This window comes from Crocodylus porosus, unplaced genomic scaffold (assembly GCF_001723895.1).
Source record: "Crocodylus porosus isolate Cpor-Errol unplaced genomic scaffold, CroPor_comp1, whole genome shotgun sequence".
Lineage (NCBI taxonomy): Eukaryota > Metazoa > Chordata > Crocodylia > Crocodylidae > Crocodylus > Crocodylus porosus.
The window spans coordinates 3,814,560-3,832,319 of NW_017728924.1; the positions used below are offsets into that span (position 1 = coordinate 3,814,560).

At 42.3% G+C, this 17,760-nt stretch overlaps 1 protein-coding gene across 1 annotated transcript in view; it reads left to right on the forward strand.

Moving 5' to 3' along the window:
• IL1RAPL2 (interleukin 1 receptor accessory protein like 2) overlaps positions 1-17,760 on the forward strand; it is a 529,065-nt gene that overhangs the window by 369,654 nt on the left and 141,651 nt on the right. The window contains exon 5 of the mRNA XM_019540234.1: positions 16,473-16,547. Coding sequence (XP_019395779.1) covers positions 16,473-16,547 — 75 coding nt within the window. The remainder of the gene's footprint in view (positions 1-16,472; positions 16,548-17,760) is intronic.

Sequence of the window (17,760 nt, forward strand, 5' to 3'; positions counted from 1 at the left end):
GGAAATCTGGACCCAGTTTGCGAACAGAGGCAGGTAGTGGTTTTTTTTCCTAATTATTTGATTTATTCCACTGATGTAATCCCAAAGCTGGGGAAAGATTTTCCATTTGTTGGCTTGGGTCAGACAGCGTTATTTTGCTGTTGTTGCCTTGCTTACGTGAAAAAAAAAAATTACCTTCATCAGCTCAGAAGGGCTGGAAGAAACTCACCAAAGAATTAAGCCCTTATCAGCAGACATTTGGAGTGCCTGTAGTTGTGTCTAATCTTACATTTCTGAGGGATTTTGAAGCTGGACCTCCCACAGTTTCTGCTGTGTACATTAGAGCACGTGCCCAACACAGTGTGGAGCAGATATGATTCATCACTCACCCAGCTGTCGAGCTTATTTTCTGTTCCTGTGATATGTACCTGCGGTATGTTGACAGCACGCGCCGCGATGGTCACAGAGATTCAAAGCTAGAACAGTCCTGGCTCCTCGTGCGCTCTCTGCTCATCCCTCTCGCTCGGCTTCTCTGCTTTGAGTTGTAATCTTGGTTTCTTACGATTGTAAAATCAATTTGTTCTACCTTTAAAACATCCCAGATATAAACGCGTCTGTTCCCACTGGTGGGCAGAGATGCACAAGTGTACGTTGGAAAAAATGCCTTAGCTCGGTTATCTGAAATGCGAAGCAAAGTGCAGCCCTCAATCACAATACGTTTAGAGCAGGGTTGTCAAATTTATCTCGCCCCGTGGACCAGAGGAGGGGCACAGGGCTAGTCTGCAGGCCAGATCCAACCCAGAGACTGGTCCCATGTGCTAGAGCCAGGGAATAGGACCTTTCTGTCCTAGATTGCATAGACATTAGGGCTGGAAGGTAAGATCATCGGGCCCAGCCCCCTGCCCCGAGGGCAGGAAGTCAGCTAGGGTCAAAGGATCCCAGCAAGGTGAGCATCCAAATGTTTCTTAAAAGAGTCCAGAGTAGGTGCTTGCACCACCTATGAGGGGAGTCTGCTCCAGGCCTTGGAGGCTTGGACCGTAAAGAAGTTTTTTCTTATGTCCAGCCTAAAACAAGCTTGCAGGAGTTTGTGATCACTGGACCTTGTCACAGGCATCTCATGCAATGCGAACCCTGGACCAGTCTTGCGTGCTACATGCAGTGTGTTGGCCACAGGAGCCAGCACGGAGCTCACATTGCATGATGGCTCAGGTGCATGGGGCTGGTCTGTGGGCTTGATCCAGACTGGCCCTGGAGCCAGCACACAGGGCTGGCCTGACGCAGGCACCAAATGCAGTGCACCAATGCAGTGCATCCATGGCACTGGGTCCATCCCTGTGTGCCTAGACCAACTCTGCACACCACATGCAGCATGCGGGGCAGTCCGAGATCCACAGGTTGAATCATAGGGCTCTGTGGGCTGCATCTGGCCCAAGGGCCATATTTTTGACACCCTGCTTTAGAGCCTAGTGGATAGTTGCTTGCAGCTGTAAGGTGGGATAGGCTTTCAGTTTAGGACTTTGGTCCAAAACCGTTGCATAGGACCTCCAGACAAAACAGAGGAATTAGGATCTTAATAATTTATACAGAAGTCATGTTTACCAAAACTTTTAATTGGCAGAAATACTTTTCTCTATCTTTGGTTTGCTCTTATTATGAATGTAAACTACCACACTGGATCAGACTAATGACTTGCCTATTATCCTGCCCCTGGCAGAGGCTAACACCTGTTTATTTTAATAAAAGCAAAAATAAATATTTCATAATAGATCTATATGGCCTAAGTGGCCCCAGAATAGACATTTATTTTTTTCCTAATCAGTGACTAGTTAATGTTGTGAGTGCTGAACAATTTACATCTCAATTTTTTGAAAACACATATTGTCATTTGAGATAACTATGGGACAATATGGTTTAGGATCCTTGGTCTCACACATACTGCGAATGCCACAGGGTAATTATCTCCTCCGTTTAATAAACAAGTTATTTCCTCTCCTCCTTTTCTGTTTGTCTTTCATTTCATTGGGTGCCCATTTGCTCTTATATTACGAGACAGGGTAAATACGGATGCAGGATTTACCTTTGCTGTATTGCTTGTTGCTTCACGTGCCTCCATCATGCCGAACCTTGTTTGTCTTCTCTTTAATCCAGAGAATCTTGATATTATTGATTCTGCCCCTTATTGTCCTGTCAGTGCCGCGGGTGTGCAGTGAATAAGACAATCCAGCACTTGTGCAACGGAAGGAGAGAAAAGAGCAAATAGTAGGAAAACACACTAGGGTATACTTAGTAGCTTTTCAGGGAAAACAAGAGAGTGAGAGAGAGCCTACATAAATATTACATGAACATTTTATGAAAAAGGTTTTCCTTTCAAGCAGTCTAATACTTTTCATCATTCCAGTAAGCCATCGAAGGCAGGGTCTTAATCCAGGGGAAACATCAAAATTAATAGGCTGTATTGGAAAAAATATCTACTCATTAAACCCCCATGGAGAGAAATCAATCGGCAAGAAATGATCGTAACAGAAATGTCCACATTTCTCTCTTGTGAATGTTGTTAATACAGAAAACCTACAAGTGAAATTCCACGTGAAATTGTTTGAGGCTTGTGAGCTTTGAATTTCTAGCGCTCTCACTGAACATCAAAAGAAAGCTCTGCTGTTGAACTGTGCAACATCTAATTATATCCAAAGTACAAGTAAAGGCTAAAAATAAAATGCATTTTTTAATGTAGATTCTCACTAGTTCTATTACGCTCTCCTTCTTGGAGGAGCTAGAGACAAATCCCTAATCTATAACAAAGACTTTAGAAGCTCTAACCTAATCTTTTTTAAATCAATGGATAAAAAGGCCTAGCTCTTTACATTGTGTCTTAAGTATAATAGATTAATCATAAAAACAGCAATTTTTCACATGTTCCATCCTGGAGACTCTTCCAGAATGGGGATGTCTTTTGGGCTGCAGAACAGGTCCTCAGAGGAATCTGTATGATTTTGGTCATTCAGAATCAGATTGGGCTCTGTGTGTAGAGAGGAAGCTGTAAGAAATGATCCTGCATGGGCTGTAGATGAAAACAGATGAATTAATGAGAAACACCCATCTCTAATTTCTAAAATTCGACTCTTGAAAAATGGTAGGTGACCTCTATGATATTAAAAAATGCACTGGGTCCTGTTGTAGGAGGGATAATACTGGGTTTCCATCCTCCCCTCAAATTGCCCACTGTTACTTTTAGCAGCATAGTTCTCATGGATAGTAGCAATGGGGTAAGGTCAGAAGATACTTAATCACTAGGGCTAAGTACAAACAGTCATAAAGCCCCAGGCTGAATCGATTCAATCTTTGCAGGCTAATCTAAACTGTATAGGTTGAACCGATAAGCAAGTGAACAGACATCCACTCTCAGTTCCAGAAAAGCAGCCACGTGCAGTGTCCCAGGCCAGAAGACAGGGTGTGCTAGAGAATGCCTCTGCTGGGCTGAAGCAGACAGCTTGGGCCAAGACTAGTCTGCCCACCCTGAGAGAGGGTATTTGTGAAGGAGGTGCAAAGCATTCTGGGATGCTGGAGGGACTGTGGGGATGGTGCAAAGCATCCTGGGATGCTGGAGGGACTGTGAGTTAACTTGAATATGGAGGGGAGCTGGGACAGAAGTTCAATAAACCAGTTTAATGTAAGTCAGTTAAGTCTGATATGACATCCATCCAGGTTTGTCTTAAGCTGGTGTCGGCCATTTGGAAATAGTTTATGTGCACTGAGCTTCTGTTGTGTTACAGATTTGAACCAGTTTCCAACCACTTATACCAGTTTGTGTAGTTTCTGTCCCTACCCCAAAGGTCCCTAAGCCCTGCTTAGAGAAGCACCTGACAGCATGGTAATTAAGCTATCAGCCAATGTTGATGCAGGACTAGCACCCAGCAATGCTTTGAAATAAGCAATAAAAAAGATTATGTATTAATAGTAAGATAAAGAAAATGCTGAGGAAGAGTGAATTAGGATGCTCAGAACGTGTGTCCTTTAGAGAGAGGTTTGGAAATCAGGTGAATTCTATTGTCCCCATTTCGCAGGCCAGGGAAGGGAGGAACGCGACTTGCCCAAGATCATACACTACATCAGCGAGAAGAAGGCAAAACCTGCAATCTTTCAGCCCTATCCTGGGACCGATCCAGCTTCCAATGATGTCTTTTCATTGCTTCAGTGAATGATGGCTCAAGCCGTGTGTATGCAGCCCCATGTACAGAGAAAAGGAAGATGGGTGTTTAGGACAGCATATGGCAATTATAAGCAATATTTACCTGCAGATGTAATTTACTATAGCAACTCCTTTGGGAATGATTGTACACTGTTTGAATATAATTTAAAACACAATTGAGAGGAAACATTCTGAAATCTGTGATTCTTGTTTCAAATGTAATTATAAATAAATCTACCAGTTTATAATTTCTACATTTTACTAGGATTGTCATTAGGCCTGGATCTAGGACATAAAGCTAAAGAGCATAAATTCTGCTTCTGGAGCTGACACACTTAAACCAATATTTTCAACAGTGAATACTGTATACTTTCTGGATCCTACTTACAAATACCTTAAAATGGCTTAATTTTAATACAAGTGTTGAGCACTTGGTCTCTGAATGAGACCTATTCAAAGTGGCTCCTTCTAGCAGTGCAAGCATGGAGTCATCACAGATCACTAATTGCTTCTGAACTGCTAACATTTAGGCCAAAGTCCTCTGGCTAATATCCATGGCAGACTATCATCCCAGACGACATAGGCACAGAAGGAAAGAATTCATAGACGCAATGTTTTTCATTACTTACACAGAAATTGTGTTTCCACACCTCACTTTTTATCATTTTTTAACATTTTTGAGGGATTTTCCTTCTAAGTATTTTCTGGTTTTTGGCTGAAATTGCAGTGGTTGCACAGATTAATATCTCCCAGGTATTCATCTATTTGTTTTATTCCATGATGGTCGGAGTCGCATGGAATAAAATTTCACTTGGAATTCTAAATTTTGAAACTATCGTGGAAGCTTACTTATCACATGTCCAAATAACCTGTTGAAGAGAAATCATTTGGGGCCTGCATTGGATTCATGGGTGAAACTCGCACTGACCTCAGTCCTGGGCAGGCAGATTGTGAGGATGACTTTCAACCTGCTATAGAGAAAAGATGGTTTTGTGCACTGCTAGGAGATGTGAGCTGAATCCACAACTATCATACTAGACAAGTCATTTTATCTCTTATCTTCATCATTTCCTCATTTGAAAAATAGAATTAATAATCCTTTTTTCCTTCCTTGCCTGTCTATCTAGTTGGATTATAAACAGTTTAGAGCAGGGCTTACTCTCAGATCAGCACCTGAAAAGCCATTGATCACATAATTTTGTTTCGTATTTACATTTTAATGCAGTAGCAAGAAAAGATTGTCTCAACACAGTTACAGGACATCCTCCTCCTGGCCTGGTGCTTTGCTCCGCAGCTCTAGGGCGGCAAACTAAAACTCCTCGGGAGTGGTTTAGTTAGTTGCACCCCAGAGTCATTTAAGGCACATTACATTGCCAAATGTGCTACAGCAGCTGGAATTAATGCCACCGCCGCGTGCAAACACCGACGTCATTAAAGCGGTGCCAAAGCATTTAACCCGCTTTAAAGTGTTGTGCACACATGCCTCTTGTTTCGTCTGCACACGTTGTTAGTTGGCTATGGATCAGCCATTCCCAAGCGTTCTGCTTGGTCATGTAGCGGTGAGTCTCCTCCAGCCGGGAAAAACTGACTAGGTGTGAAGGAGGAAGGGAAATGAAGAGAAAAAATAGCGTTTTTGCAATATACTATTTTTCAAAATAAATGGATCAAATCCTTTTGCTGAGGATCATTAAGGAAGCTAACAAACTCTCCCACCCAACATTTTCCAAGAGGCAATTACTGTAATTACCAAAAAGGTGTCTCATGCTTGCAAATGAGCGGAGTGTGGTAATCAAGGGAGATGCTTCCATTAAGATATGCTCCACTCTTCTAAAACATTTTGGCTATCCCGGGAGAGACTCCACATGACCATTCACTTACGCTGACTGTTTCAAAGCCACACGTGGCACATTAAAGGCCACAACTGATATCTCAGCTCACCCAGAGTGATGGTCCTCTGTGCAGAGGATCAGCACTCAGGTGGTATAAGGTGAGGGGTGCCGGTTCTGTGTGTGGTGGGAATTCCATTTTTTGTGAAGATGTGAATGAGAAAAATAGATTCCTTAATCCCTGAACTGGCCATTCACTACAAAAGAAGATCAGGTTATTGGAAGTTTATAATTTAGGTGCCTTTAATTGTCCAAAACAGTTCACAATGCAATCACAATGTGTTTTTATAAGTGTGTGTGTGTGTGTGTATGTGTGTGTGTGTGTGTATATATATCTCATGTTAGATTTTTAGTTTTAAATGATTAATGGATTGACCTGAGTTTTATTAAAATAACACACAAAATCCACTCGGTAGCTAATAACTCTGGCTGCTAAGATTGTACTGTGGTACAGTAGTGCACCGTGCAGGAGTGGTCAGATTGGTTGCGGAATATTAATTGGTTGTGGACAGCAACCTTTGGTGCTCTGGCTCTAGGTTGACAAGAACGATAGCTTTCATTTGCATGCAAAGGCTCCAGCTGTCCCTTCAAGATGGATGACAGGGCCCTGCTTCATCTGTCACTATTTCTTTATTTTTTTATAAGATGAAAAGTGGGGAAAAATTAAGGAAGCTGAAAGATAAAATGTCATAAAATGTTTTTTTGCAAATCTCCTTGAAATGAAGGGTAACTTCAAGCATCTTCTCTCTGCTCAAAGTCCAAGAGAAACATTCTGAGTGCAGATGAAATAGTATGTTCTCTGTTAAATGCACATTTGGTTCATTAAATCAAGTGCACTCTTATTTGAGATTTTAATTAATTCTGTTAGGTGAAAGATGTAATGCAGGTTTTCAGTCACCGATTAGTGCACCTTTTCCTCCAGCTCATGGGGAATTTCAGGCTGGTTTCATGAAAGAAACGTGCCCAATCCAAATTTAGGACTGAAAAAAGGGAACATGCTTAATCCAATTCAACCTGTAAATCTGAAAAATTTAGTGGAAAGGTGTCAACAAGGTAAGCGATACATAAGTATATCATATTCTTTTAGCATAAGAAGAACCTGCCATTAGTGAACAACTGTTCTTCCCATAATCACCCCATAATGCACATTATGACAGCACCCCTATTAATCTTTGAGGGGCCACTTCCTTCTTGGAACCACATAATTTACTGAGTCCTATCGAGGAATCTGGATTCTCAGCTACTATTTTAATTAACAATTTATGCGTATCTTTCAAGAGCACTTAGAAGCCAACTGTGTCTAGGCACAGTGTGTATATGAATACACACGCACACACACGCACACACGAATGAATGATATTCTCTACCCCCAAAATTTACAGCCTCTGAAGTGTTAATAGTCTCCCCAGAGGTTTCCCAAGCTTATAATCCACTGTGTACACTCCATAGAAATCCCACCATTGATTTTCCCAGTGCATTACAAAAGTTGATTGACCAGAACAGAAGAGGAGTGCACGGAGACACTTCAGACACCTAACAGGTGGATTGTCTAGGCTAAGATGTGGCTAGGCCCCTACTCCACAGCTGCCTCTCTTCTGTACTAGCCGTATGGTCTCTCAAGCAAGCTCTGGGCTTGGTATATCAGTATCAAAACTAAAAGTAACAAACCAGTAGCAGGCCAGATGATACGCACTTGTGTATGCGTGGCAGTTTTCACAAAATCATAACCCTGCCTTTCTCTTTAGAGAGCCCATCTAAAAGATCCATTTCATTCCTGTCACACAGTAATGTGTTATCTAAGCATACCTGATTGTAACCAAAGCTAATAGGACGTGGCAAGGCAAGGGGGAAGCAGGGAGGATCGTGCACATGCAGGGACTGCTTTGTTGCTTAGACTGGTTATCCCAAAGATGCATTTCCAGCTTGAATAAATAGGCCCTAGAACAGAACTTTGTCACAGGATAATGATGTCTGGCTTCCAGGCAAATGCTGAGACATTTATTGAAAATAAGTGCTAGATGTTTATTTTCAAAGCTGGAGGCATTTATCCTCTGACAACACTGCATTACAATGACTTTATTTCTGTTCTGGCAAATGACTGATGCAGGTATAATCATATTGTCAGATTGATATTGCCATAACAGAGGGATGGCAGCAAAATGCACCACTATTGACTAACTATGTTTTGACTGACTTACAGAACAGGCTTCACTGCAGCTAATCGGAGAACAGTGTCTCCACACAAACAGCGTTTCCCAGAATCAAATTTTTATGAATGGGTTGCACTCCATACTGGTCCTTGAAGAGCAGGAAGGTGGAAAGCTACCGTTGCAGAAACCATCAGTAAATATGTGTTACAGGCCCAATCCCCAGAGGTTCTGAGATATTACAGTCCTAACCTTGGCTCTTAGTACACGCATTTGGCTCCGTCGTGTGTCTAGCAAGGTGCTGTCTGACACGTTGGCTGTTACATCCTTTGTATGCTCATATTTGCACTGGGTGTAAGTTGTAACATGAAGTCCAGAGCAGTGGAGAATCAGGCCTGAAGTGTTTTATTATGGCAGCCATCAAGACATCTGTTGGCACAAGCTAGCCTTTTCAGAAAAGCCTAAGGGAGTTAGGTGCACGCTTTCTAACAGTATAATGCTGACATGTGCCCTCCAGTTAGCATATTGATTTAGCATTGTGCACATAGTTAGTTCCATTTCCATCTGTGGTATGAATGTCATAGCCTCTCCGCCAAGATTTTCAGATGCTGGGATAGACTGAAGCCATGCCTTGGAAATGCGTGCATTTGAACTACAAGGAACAAAAGAATGACTTTGGGTATGAGTTAGTTACATATTAAGGATTTGGCATGCTGTTATTTGCTCCTGAGGATACTATTCAAGCAGACCAGATCTGCTGTCAATAAATTCGCCAGATTCTTGGCTGAACAGTACTGGGTGCTTCGTGTTAATTAACAGCAAGGAAGTGCCAGGACCTTTGATTCAAGGAAGCAAATTGGCATTTAAGTGCCTCGGAGAAGAAATAGAGCCTCTTCTCCAGCATTTTCCCTCCTCCTGTGACATATCCAGATAATTCTCCCTTTCTTCATTTTGCGTGTCGTTCACAAAGGATCAGTGGGACCATCAGTAGCAAAATTATACATCACCCTTGTGCTTATCACATTTTTGCAGTACGAAGTCATTGTCAGCAGCCAAGGGTGACAGAAAAAACCATCCTCTAAACAGCTCACACCCACGTGAGAAAAAAAACATTTTTAGCCTCTTTCTTTGATCTCCTTCAAAGATTTCTTAACACTCAGGGCTCCTGTACAGACACGCGGAGCCTGCTCAGATGCCCTGGAAATCCACTGCGTCAGAGCAGACTCAATTAATCAGGCCTGAAGTGGCAGATTAATTGAGTCAGCCAGAGTACGAAAATTGACTCCAGCAGCCTTCCATGTCATGTGCATTTCATAGTTGGTCGGGTCGGAAGGGACCTGAGCAGATTATCAAGTCTGACCCTCTGCCATGGGCAGGAAAGAGTACTGGGTCAAATTAGCGTCGCCGCGTGTCTCCACGCCTAAAAAATGGGTGGCGGGGCACTTTGAAATAAAACACATTCAATGAGCTTTAGTTCCAAGTGCACCTGCCACCATTTTTTTTAGCACAGGGATGTGTGGCACCGCTAATACACGTGATACGTGGGTGATTTTAATTAGCATGGCTTGTTAATTCAAGCAGCGGGTGCAGCGCTCCACCCCATGTGTAACAATGCGCCTAGTGTTCTACCAAGTGTTCCAGCCATATCGAGTCACTGCTATGGTAGGGGCTTTGTGAATCTTACATGGCATAGATCGAAACACGGGCGAGCGTTTCACTGCCTGCATACTGCAGGCCTGTATCACTCTGCCGACTAGCAGAGATCTTCCTGATTTCTTTCTTGTAGATATAAAGGAATGTTAATCCAACTTTAAAGTGAATGAGGGCTCATCTACACCAGGACATTATAGATTTTTCATAGACGTTAGGGCTGGAAGGGACCTCGGGAGATCTTCAAGCCCAGCCCAGCCCCCTGCCCCAAGGGCAGGAAGTCAGCAGGGGTCATAGGATCCCAGCAAGATAAACATCCGAGTGTATGGAGTGTACCTCACTGGGCAGTAGCCTGGAAAGGGTTAATGAAGTGCCTAATTAACTCCTTGTGCTGTGATCGAGAGCCAATTAAAAACAGCCGCTAGGAAACACTGCAACTCAAGTGGAATGGGGACAGCAGGTGGGGAGGCTGTGAGCTGCCTGGAGAGGTTTTAGAGATGCAGGTTGTAAGAAACTGCAAAGAGGAGTTAGGAGAGAGGGACTTCCAGGCAGGACAGGTAGGAAGTAGTGCAAAGAAGTAGCGAGGCGCGATCTGGTGCTTCCTGCAAGGTCCCTGGGCTGGAACCCGGAGGCAGAGGTGAACCTGGGTTTCTCCCATCTCCTGCAGAAGGGGAATTCATAGCCCGGAAGGTAAAGAGGCTAACAAGTAGTGAGTCCCGAATTGTGGAGAGGCCTGGGGGCTGGGCTTACAGTCCTCTGGACTTTGGGGTTGGACTTGGGACTCTGCTACCCTGACAGCCATGGTTGGGGGTCTCTTGAACTCAAGGCAGCGGCCAGCTGGTTTCACAGACAGATCAGCAGGCTGCAGGGCTAGGTCATAGCAGCCATGAGGACTGCTGGCTCCTCGGATGGAGCCAGCATTTTCTTTTCAGTAAGTTTTTTCTTTTTCAGGGACCCCACCAAAAGTGCAGAGCCTACCCAAAATCATAGTTTCCGCAAAAATGACACAGTCGTGATTTTGGTAGGTCTCTAGCAATGACTCCTCAGTAAAGAAGCTGGAAGCAGCTGCAGGGAGCAAAAGAATTGCTTCATCTGGCCTGCTGTGCTGGGGTGTCACAGACACTGATGGACCCTTTGGGGAGATGGCCAGAAAAGCAAACCCAAATTAAAATGGATTAAGCATTGTCTACATGGGAACGCTCAAGATGGTTAATCTGAATTAACTGGACCAGCAATTCAGAATTAAAGGGGCCTTGATTTGATTTAGCTGACTTTCCTTTCAAAGTGATAGGAACTAAACAGAATTAAAGCCCTTCTAATTCTGAATAAGTGTGTCCACCTGACAGTTTAATACATTTTAACTAATCCACTTTAAAATTAATTTGGAGTATTGTGTCTGAGTGCCCCTGTGTAAACAAATCAAAAGACAAGAATGAGAGTAAAAGAAGGTCCTACAACCCCAGTTCCCATATTTGAAGCACAAAATCCAACATTAAGCATGCTAAATAATTTACTCAGCTGCAGTATGGCCTTGAATTTGACGTTATTTCTTTATTTGCCTTAGCCACTAAGGTGGTGTAGGGGCTATATCCATTTTCCATGGCAAATGTTGCAAAGTCTCAGGTTTGTTCTGCTGTGGATGAAAAACCTTTTTGAAGTCACCAGTGTGTTGTTGGGACATATTTCCTAACCAACTCCATATTGTAGTCCAAGTCCAGTACCTTAATCACCAAACTGTTCCTCCAAGGGCAGTGAGGAAGTATGAAAATGCACGGTATGTTCTACTTGATCGAGGATTTGCAAAAGATTGTGAGCACGGTTTGGCTCAGGCCAGAGAGATGCATTCATATCTTTAGAGGACATCACTCTGTTAAGTGAGGTTGAAATCACAGATGACTCTCTCATTTAAAAGTGAATGCATTTCTCCCATCATGATTGATAATAAATAAGGAAGGAAATAGCACTTCAAACAACCTTGCTACAAAACACCTTCTGGCCATGGCCACCAAACCGTTAAGGGAGGCCGACACATTGCTAGGTGCCTGTAGGTGAAGAAGTATCTTCCAGAGCTTGACGTCTGGCACCAGTGACTGTGCTATGCCCCAGGTAATGTCAGAGGTGTTGGTTGCTATGCTATCAAGAAAGGAAATCCCATTCAAGCCTTCTTGTGTATTCTTTTGAAATTTCAGCATGTTAAAGAAAGGAAAATGAACTCCTTAATGTACGTGTTGGCTTACCAGGCCTAACATCTCACTGAGATAGCAGCATATGGCTATGCGAATGTATGCATTTGGGAAATACGCTATATTTGTTTCATTGGTATCACTCAAATAGTGATTGTAACCAAAGCTCATAACTCATAGCAACCCAATAGCATGTAACAATGACAGGGAGGCAGAAACATAGGGAGAGTGCTGTGCTCACAGCTCTGGTGTCAATTGATGAATCGTCTTCCTGCTTGTTGAGAAGGAATTGTTTCAGAATAATGCGTGTCTTGCATCTAGTTGGTTTACATAAAGTGGATTTGGAGGAGGTAAAGTAGGGATTAGATGAAAGCATCAAATACTCCTTTTGCTTCATTTTAATACATTGATTTATTAAATGCATGGATTTGGGGGTTTTTTTCCTCTTTAGAGATGACAGAAATCAGAGCAGCTCTCCTTTGTAAAGCCATTGAGGGAATTAAAGAAATTGTTCCTAGAGTGAGATGCATCTGAAATGAGGCTGTGTTGTTTATGGACTTATGTCAGGAGCAAAGATCATCAGGGATATTTTGGACCACTTTATTGGCTGGAAAAGCAATTTTCATCAGCTGAATAAGTAAGCTGAGGAAAGACTCTCAAGTGAGACTGGTTCTTCAGTTCTGTGTACAGTACTGACTTAAGAGCCAGTACTCCACTACCTTTGGGACGGAGAATCGCCCTTAGGCATATCTTTTTCTGCAAACAAGATCTCTGACCTAGGGTTCATTTTCATGATTACCCTCCAAAAACAGTCTGTAGAAATGCACTTAAAATTCTGATGCAGGGGAATATATTAAGATAGCATTCAGAGAAGTTGCAACTTTAACACACAAACCAAAAAAAAAAAAAAAACCACCCAAGGAGTTCTGAGTGGGAGGATAAATGAGTTCTGAGAAGGATGAATGAACATAAAATAAAACAAAGGCCAGAGCACACTGGAAGAGCCTGAGTTCAGCTAAAAAAGCAACTGTACTCAAAACCTGACAGTGCATGCAAAGTTAAGACAGTATTGGATACTAGGGATGGAAAGTAATAGAGTAAGGGAAACCTTACAGCTAGCAATGCACACCAGCAAAGCTTGACACAGGCAATGCAATGATACCATCCCAAACTGTGACTGGCTGTTTCCAAAACATAACGGGCCAAGTTCAACCATGTTGCGATTCCATTGATTTCAACGGTCTTGAACCAGGCATGAAGTGGGCTTGATAAATAAAATGAGGTCAAATAAATCATGTCTTTGTGCATAAATCAATCAAAGTATACTCATGAAGTGGCAATTTAATCTGCCTCTTCCAGGGAGCAGAATTAACTATAGATCAAGAAATGAGGCACTGCTCTGTACCTAGGGCGTGATTCTTCAAGATGCCAAGCACTGCGCTGTCATCCAATGAAGTGCTTAATCATGCAAGTATTCCCAATGAGGCGCCTGACTATGTGCCCAGGGGGCTGCTCTGTGCATAAAGATCAGGGGTGTAAGTAAGTACCTGGCATCTTAAGGCCAGTGCCAAAGCCCATTGATACCCGCGGGAGGTTTCTGCTGACTTGAGTAGCTTTTGAAACGCATCGCAACGTAAAAGCTTCATTTGAACTCTGCAAAAAATACTCCCATCGTTGAAACACTGAACGTCCCCGACGCTGTCTGCTCTCACACACCAGTCAGCAAGTTGCTGTGGGAGTGAGGGAGGGACTGTTCCCCCCCGGTAGAAAGTATTTGCTAGGATTCTCCTTGTTCTTCTTCTAAGAGCCTACTGACCTCAGCCAAACCGACCATGGGTACTTAAAAATATTGTTCCTGCTATTCCTTTAATAGTCGTTTCCTCCCACTAGTAGACTTTTTTTTTCCCCTGAGACTGCCTAGAGAACATAAGAACGAATAAAGAAGCTAAATCATAATAGCAGAGAACAATATTGTCTGTCTATGTCTTTAGCTATGCGGTATCCTAGAGCAAGCACTAGGGACCAAGGGTAGCTCATCTAATCTTCACAGTAAGCTAAGAGAAAACAGCCAAGATTTTTGTTTGGTTGGTTCCTATGACTGAAAGCACATTTCATTTCATCTTGTGTACTTTCTGTTCCAGTGGTGCTTAACTTTTTATTATTTAGGGACCATTTTTCACGACAAGAAGCAAAGTATAAGAAAGGAGGAATTCTAGCAAACAGTGAAAAAAATCTAGAGTTTCTGCTGAAAAAGTATCATCCCCTGCCTTCTCAATGACACAGCCATCTCTGGTTATTCCCTTTCCCTTAGCCTCTCTCTACTTAGGTGTCATAAGCTTGTTAGTACTGAGGACATTCTTGAGCAAATGCATCTATCTTATCGGTAGTCCTCCGTTTAATTAACTATAATATCTATTAAAGTAGCTATCTTGCTTAATTGGGCTGGGATTTCAAGGATCCTGTGAATTAGTTGTCCATTTCCCATTTAATGTCAATGGCACAGGGGAAGGGTAGATTTTCGAAAGTCCTTAAGGGATGTAGGGGTATGTGTTGCTTTGACCATCGATGGGATTTGTGCTCCCTAAGTCCCTCAGGTGCGTTAAAAAAAAATTCCCCTTGATGCCACACTCCCTTATTATGGAGTTTTGTGTTTCAGCTGGAATCAAAATTCCTAACTAAAAATAGAAAAGCAAATATATTATTATGTGTTTGAGTAGCATTGACAGTTCTTCCTTCCTGTTCTCTCATGCACCCTTTTTAGATTCAAGGCACCCCTGGATAGACTCAGGGCACCCCTTGGAACATGCCAGCTTTTAGTTTTCACCCTTTTTTGAGTGACAGAAAAACAATAGAGCAGTTTTCCTGTGCAAAAAAAAAACTCCAGAAGACCACAACTATGGATTTCTATGTGAAATCTCTGGGTCTCTTTTGTGAGTCACATTTGTAAACCTAATAGTGTTAACATTGTGTGGCAACCTGCAACACCCTTGAGAGGATCCTAAGGCACTCAGGTTGAGAATCATTGCTCTACTGGTGTTCAGAGGACTTGGATACATTAGCACAGGATATTGATTGTTTCTGCCAAAAACTTTTCCTCATCGCCTAATTCACAAATAAAGTAATTGTAGAGGTAGCCCGAAAGTGGCCTCCAGCTCAGTCCTGTGGTTTGGCTTTGGTTGAACCTTTTTGAGCTGCTGCACTCTTATAAACAACGTTTCCCATTTATCTTTCATTTCAAGCTCTGCTCATGGTTCAAAGTTTTAATTAAGGTGCCATGTAAATCACTTAGGTGATCCTATCATTGTCCTCATGGGTAAACTGAACAGGAAACCTTTCTTCCCAATGCACATGATTTTTAATTTGCAGCATCAGGTGCTCACTGCTTGGTATGGAAATACCTATTTTATCATTAGAAAAGCCCACCTGTAGGGTTGGTGAATGAGCCCATTTTCACTGCAAACGGAAGGCAGGAAATGGATTGTTCCTCAGACAAAAAACACAACTTGCAGAATTAACAAACATAATAATGTTGACTGTGATCCAGAAATCAAAGGAGCGCTTTCTTTTCTTTAATACAAATCAAGATTGTAAGAATTTTGGTTTTAAAAAAAAACCTTTGTACAAGTAGTCCCAGTTTATACAGATACAGCAGAATGTTTCAGCCAGCATTTAAAGCTAACATGAACCTGGAGCAAAGACCGTGAAATGTTGAGTGCCCTCAAATGCCTGCAAGTCGATAGAAGTTGGGGGTGCTCCACCAGCTGGTCAGAAGTGGTGCGACAGCACAAGCTGGCATGCTACAGTTTCCCGGTCTGGACTGCCTGCCCTTTGCATGTGAAGCCGTGCACATGGTGCAGTGTTTTCATCATGCAAAAAAAGCCATGGCGTGATTGAAATAACATCTGCCAAGCGGCCATAAGTGAGCTCTGAGCGTGTGCTTAGTCGGCTTAGGTGAAAGAATGCCAACTTTGCATATGTCCATTGAGCTTGCACATAAATCAGTCACTCTGGTCATCCTAAATTGTGCTTTTGTCCTTTTTAGATCTGGTTTTAAAATAGAGGCTTATTTGTTGTACAGAAATGTAGTCCTGTTTAGCTTATTAGACCCTATGCAGACTAGAGCCTTTGCAGGGCCAGGACCTGAAGCATTGTGGTCAGCCTCAATATAATATGATAGAAAACAGAAATGCAGCACCTTCATTGTATCGTGTGTGCAAACATAGCTGTTGAACCAGCCTGTTTCCATTAAATCAATGAGCTGGTAAACCTGTTAAGAAGCTGATCCATCTTAGACCGTGGAACAGCCAAAGCAGCAATGTTGGGTAATACACGTTTACATGCCATTAGGTCTACCGGTGTTCAGTAGCTTACGTGACAACATTTTTCTTATCCAGTCATTTGTCTCAATTTTTCCATTATATTTTCTCGTTTTCTTTTCTAGCTTTACTCACAGACAAACCTCCAAAGCCTTTGTTCCCCATGGAGAACCAGCCAACTGTTATAGATGTCCAGCTGGGTAAGTCCCCTTCTGGGAATAATAGCTCCTAAACTTCTACTCTGTTAACAGATGGGGAAAATTGAACGTAGCCAGAAAGGTTTATTGCCACTGTTATTACATGCAAATCAATTTGCTGCTTCTCATTTATAATGGTAGAATTTACCGCAACAGCAGTTTAAGGAAATGAGGTGGTGTAGCATCGAGGAATGGCAATACTAATTGGTTACACTGGATATTAAACATACAGTGTTGCAGCTTGCTTTGCTGTTTGATTGATAGATTAATAAATGTGTGCATTGGTGCTGTTTGTCAATGTTCACCACACACAGGATGAAAATATTTTCATAAACTGCAGAATGCTGATTTCTTTAAAAGGTAATGGGAAACCATATATTTTGAAGTTTCTGCACACTTGCTGAAAAGGTCCGTTGAATTGTTTGCCTGCTTTTCTCTCAGCCCTGTATTTTCTCCTGCTTGTCTGAATGTCTCTGAATCTGAATCAGCAAAAGATGCATGCATTTCTAGTGAGGCACTTCAAGGGACTTCTGTAAAATAACCTCTTTGAGAGAAATCAGCTATGGGACATAGCTGCTGTGGCTAATAGTGGGATTTTGATGTTCCAAGCACATATTTTTTCAGGTTGGAAAAATAAACTGATGTCAAATGCAACTGTGACCACTGCTGAGAACTTTAGTACAGTTGGGTTTAAGTTAGAAAGGAAGCATATGTTGTCACAAAAACTAGTATTTATTGTGCTGAATCTGGGCTGTTCCTTCCTCTTGTGGAGCCTTTTTCTACTGTGCTTCTAGTTTAAAACTGGTATAAATCAGGATCTGGTGATGTTCCATGATTAGAAAGGAAAGCAGGACCAGGGGCTGAGACATTAAAACTGTGTTGAGTTGACAGCGGTGTGATAGGATTGTAATTCTCTGTATATAAACCTATTACTAAAGGTGTCAGTTCAGTGATGTGCATAGGCACATCCTTAACTTCAAGCACATGCTTAACACTGGCTGTTCAGGAAGCATTGAAGTTAATGCCTAAATTTAGGTGCACTGCAGTGGTGGTGTTACCAAGATGGTCCAGGAAATTTGCAGGAAGCAAGATTTGTGAAGGGAGGTTGAATCCTCCATTAGACCAACTGCAGAGTTGGGAGGTATGTTAGGCAAACTAGATACATATTGAAGACTGGCACTTGAATCCTTGAAGTAGATTGTCTGTTAAGCTCTGG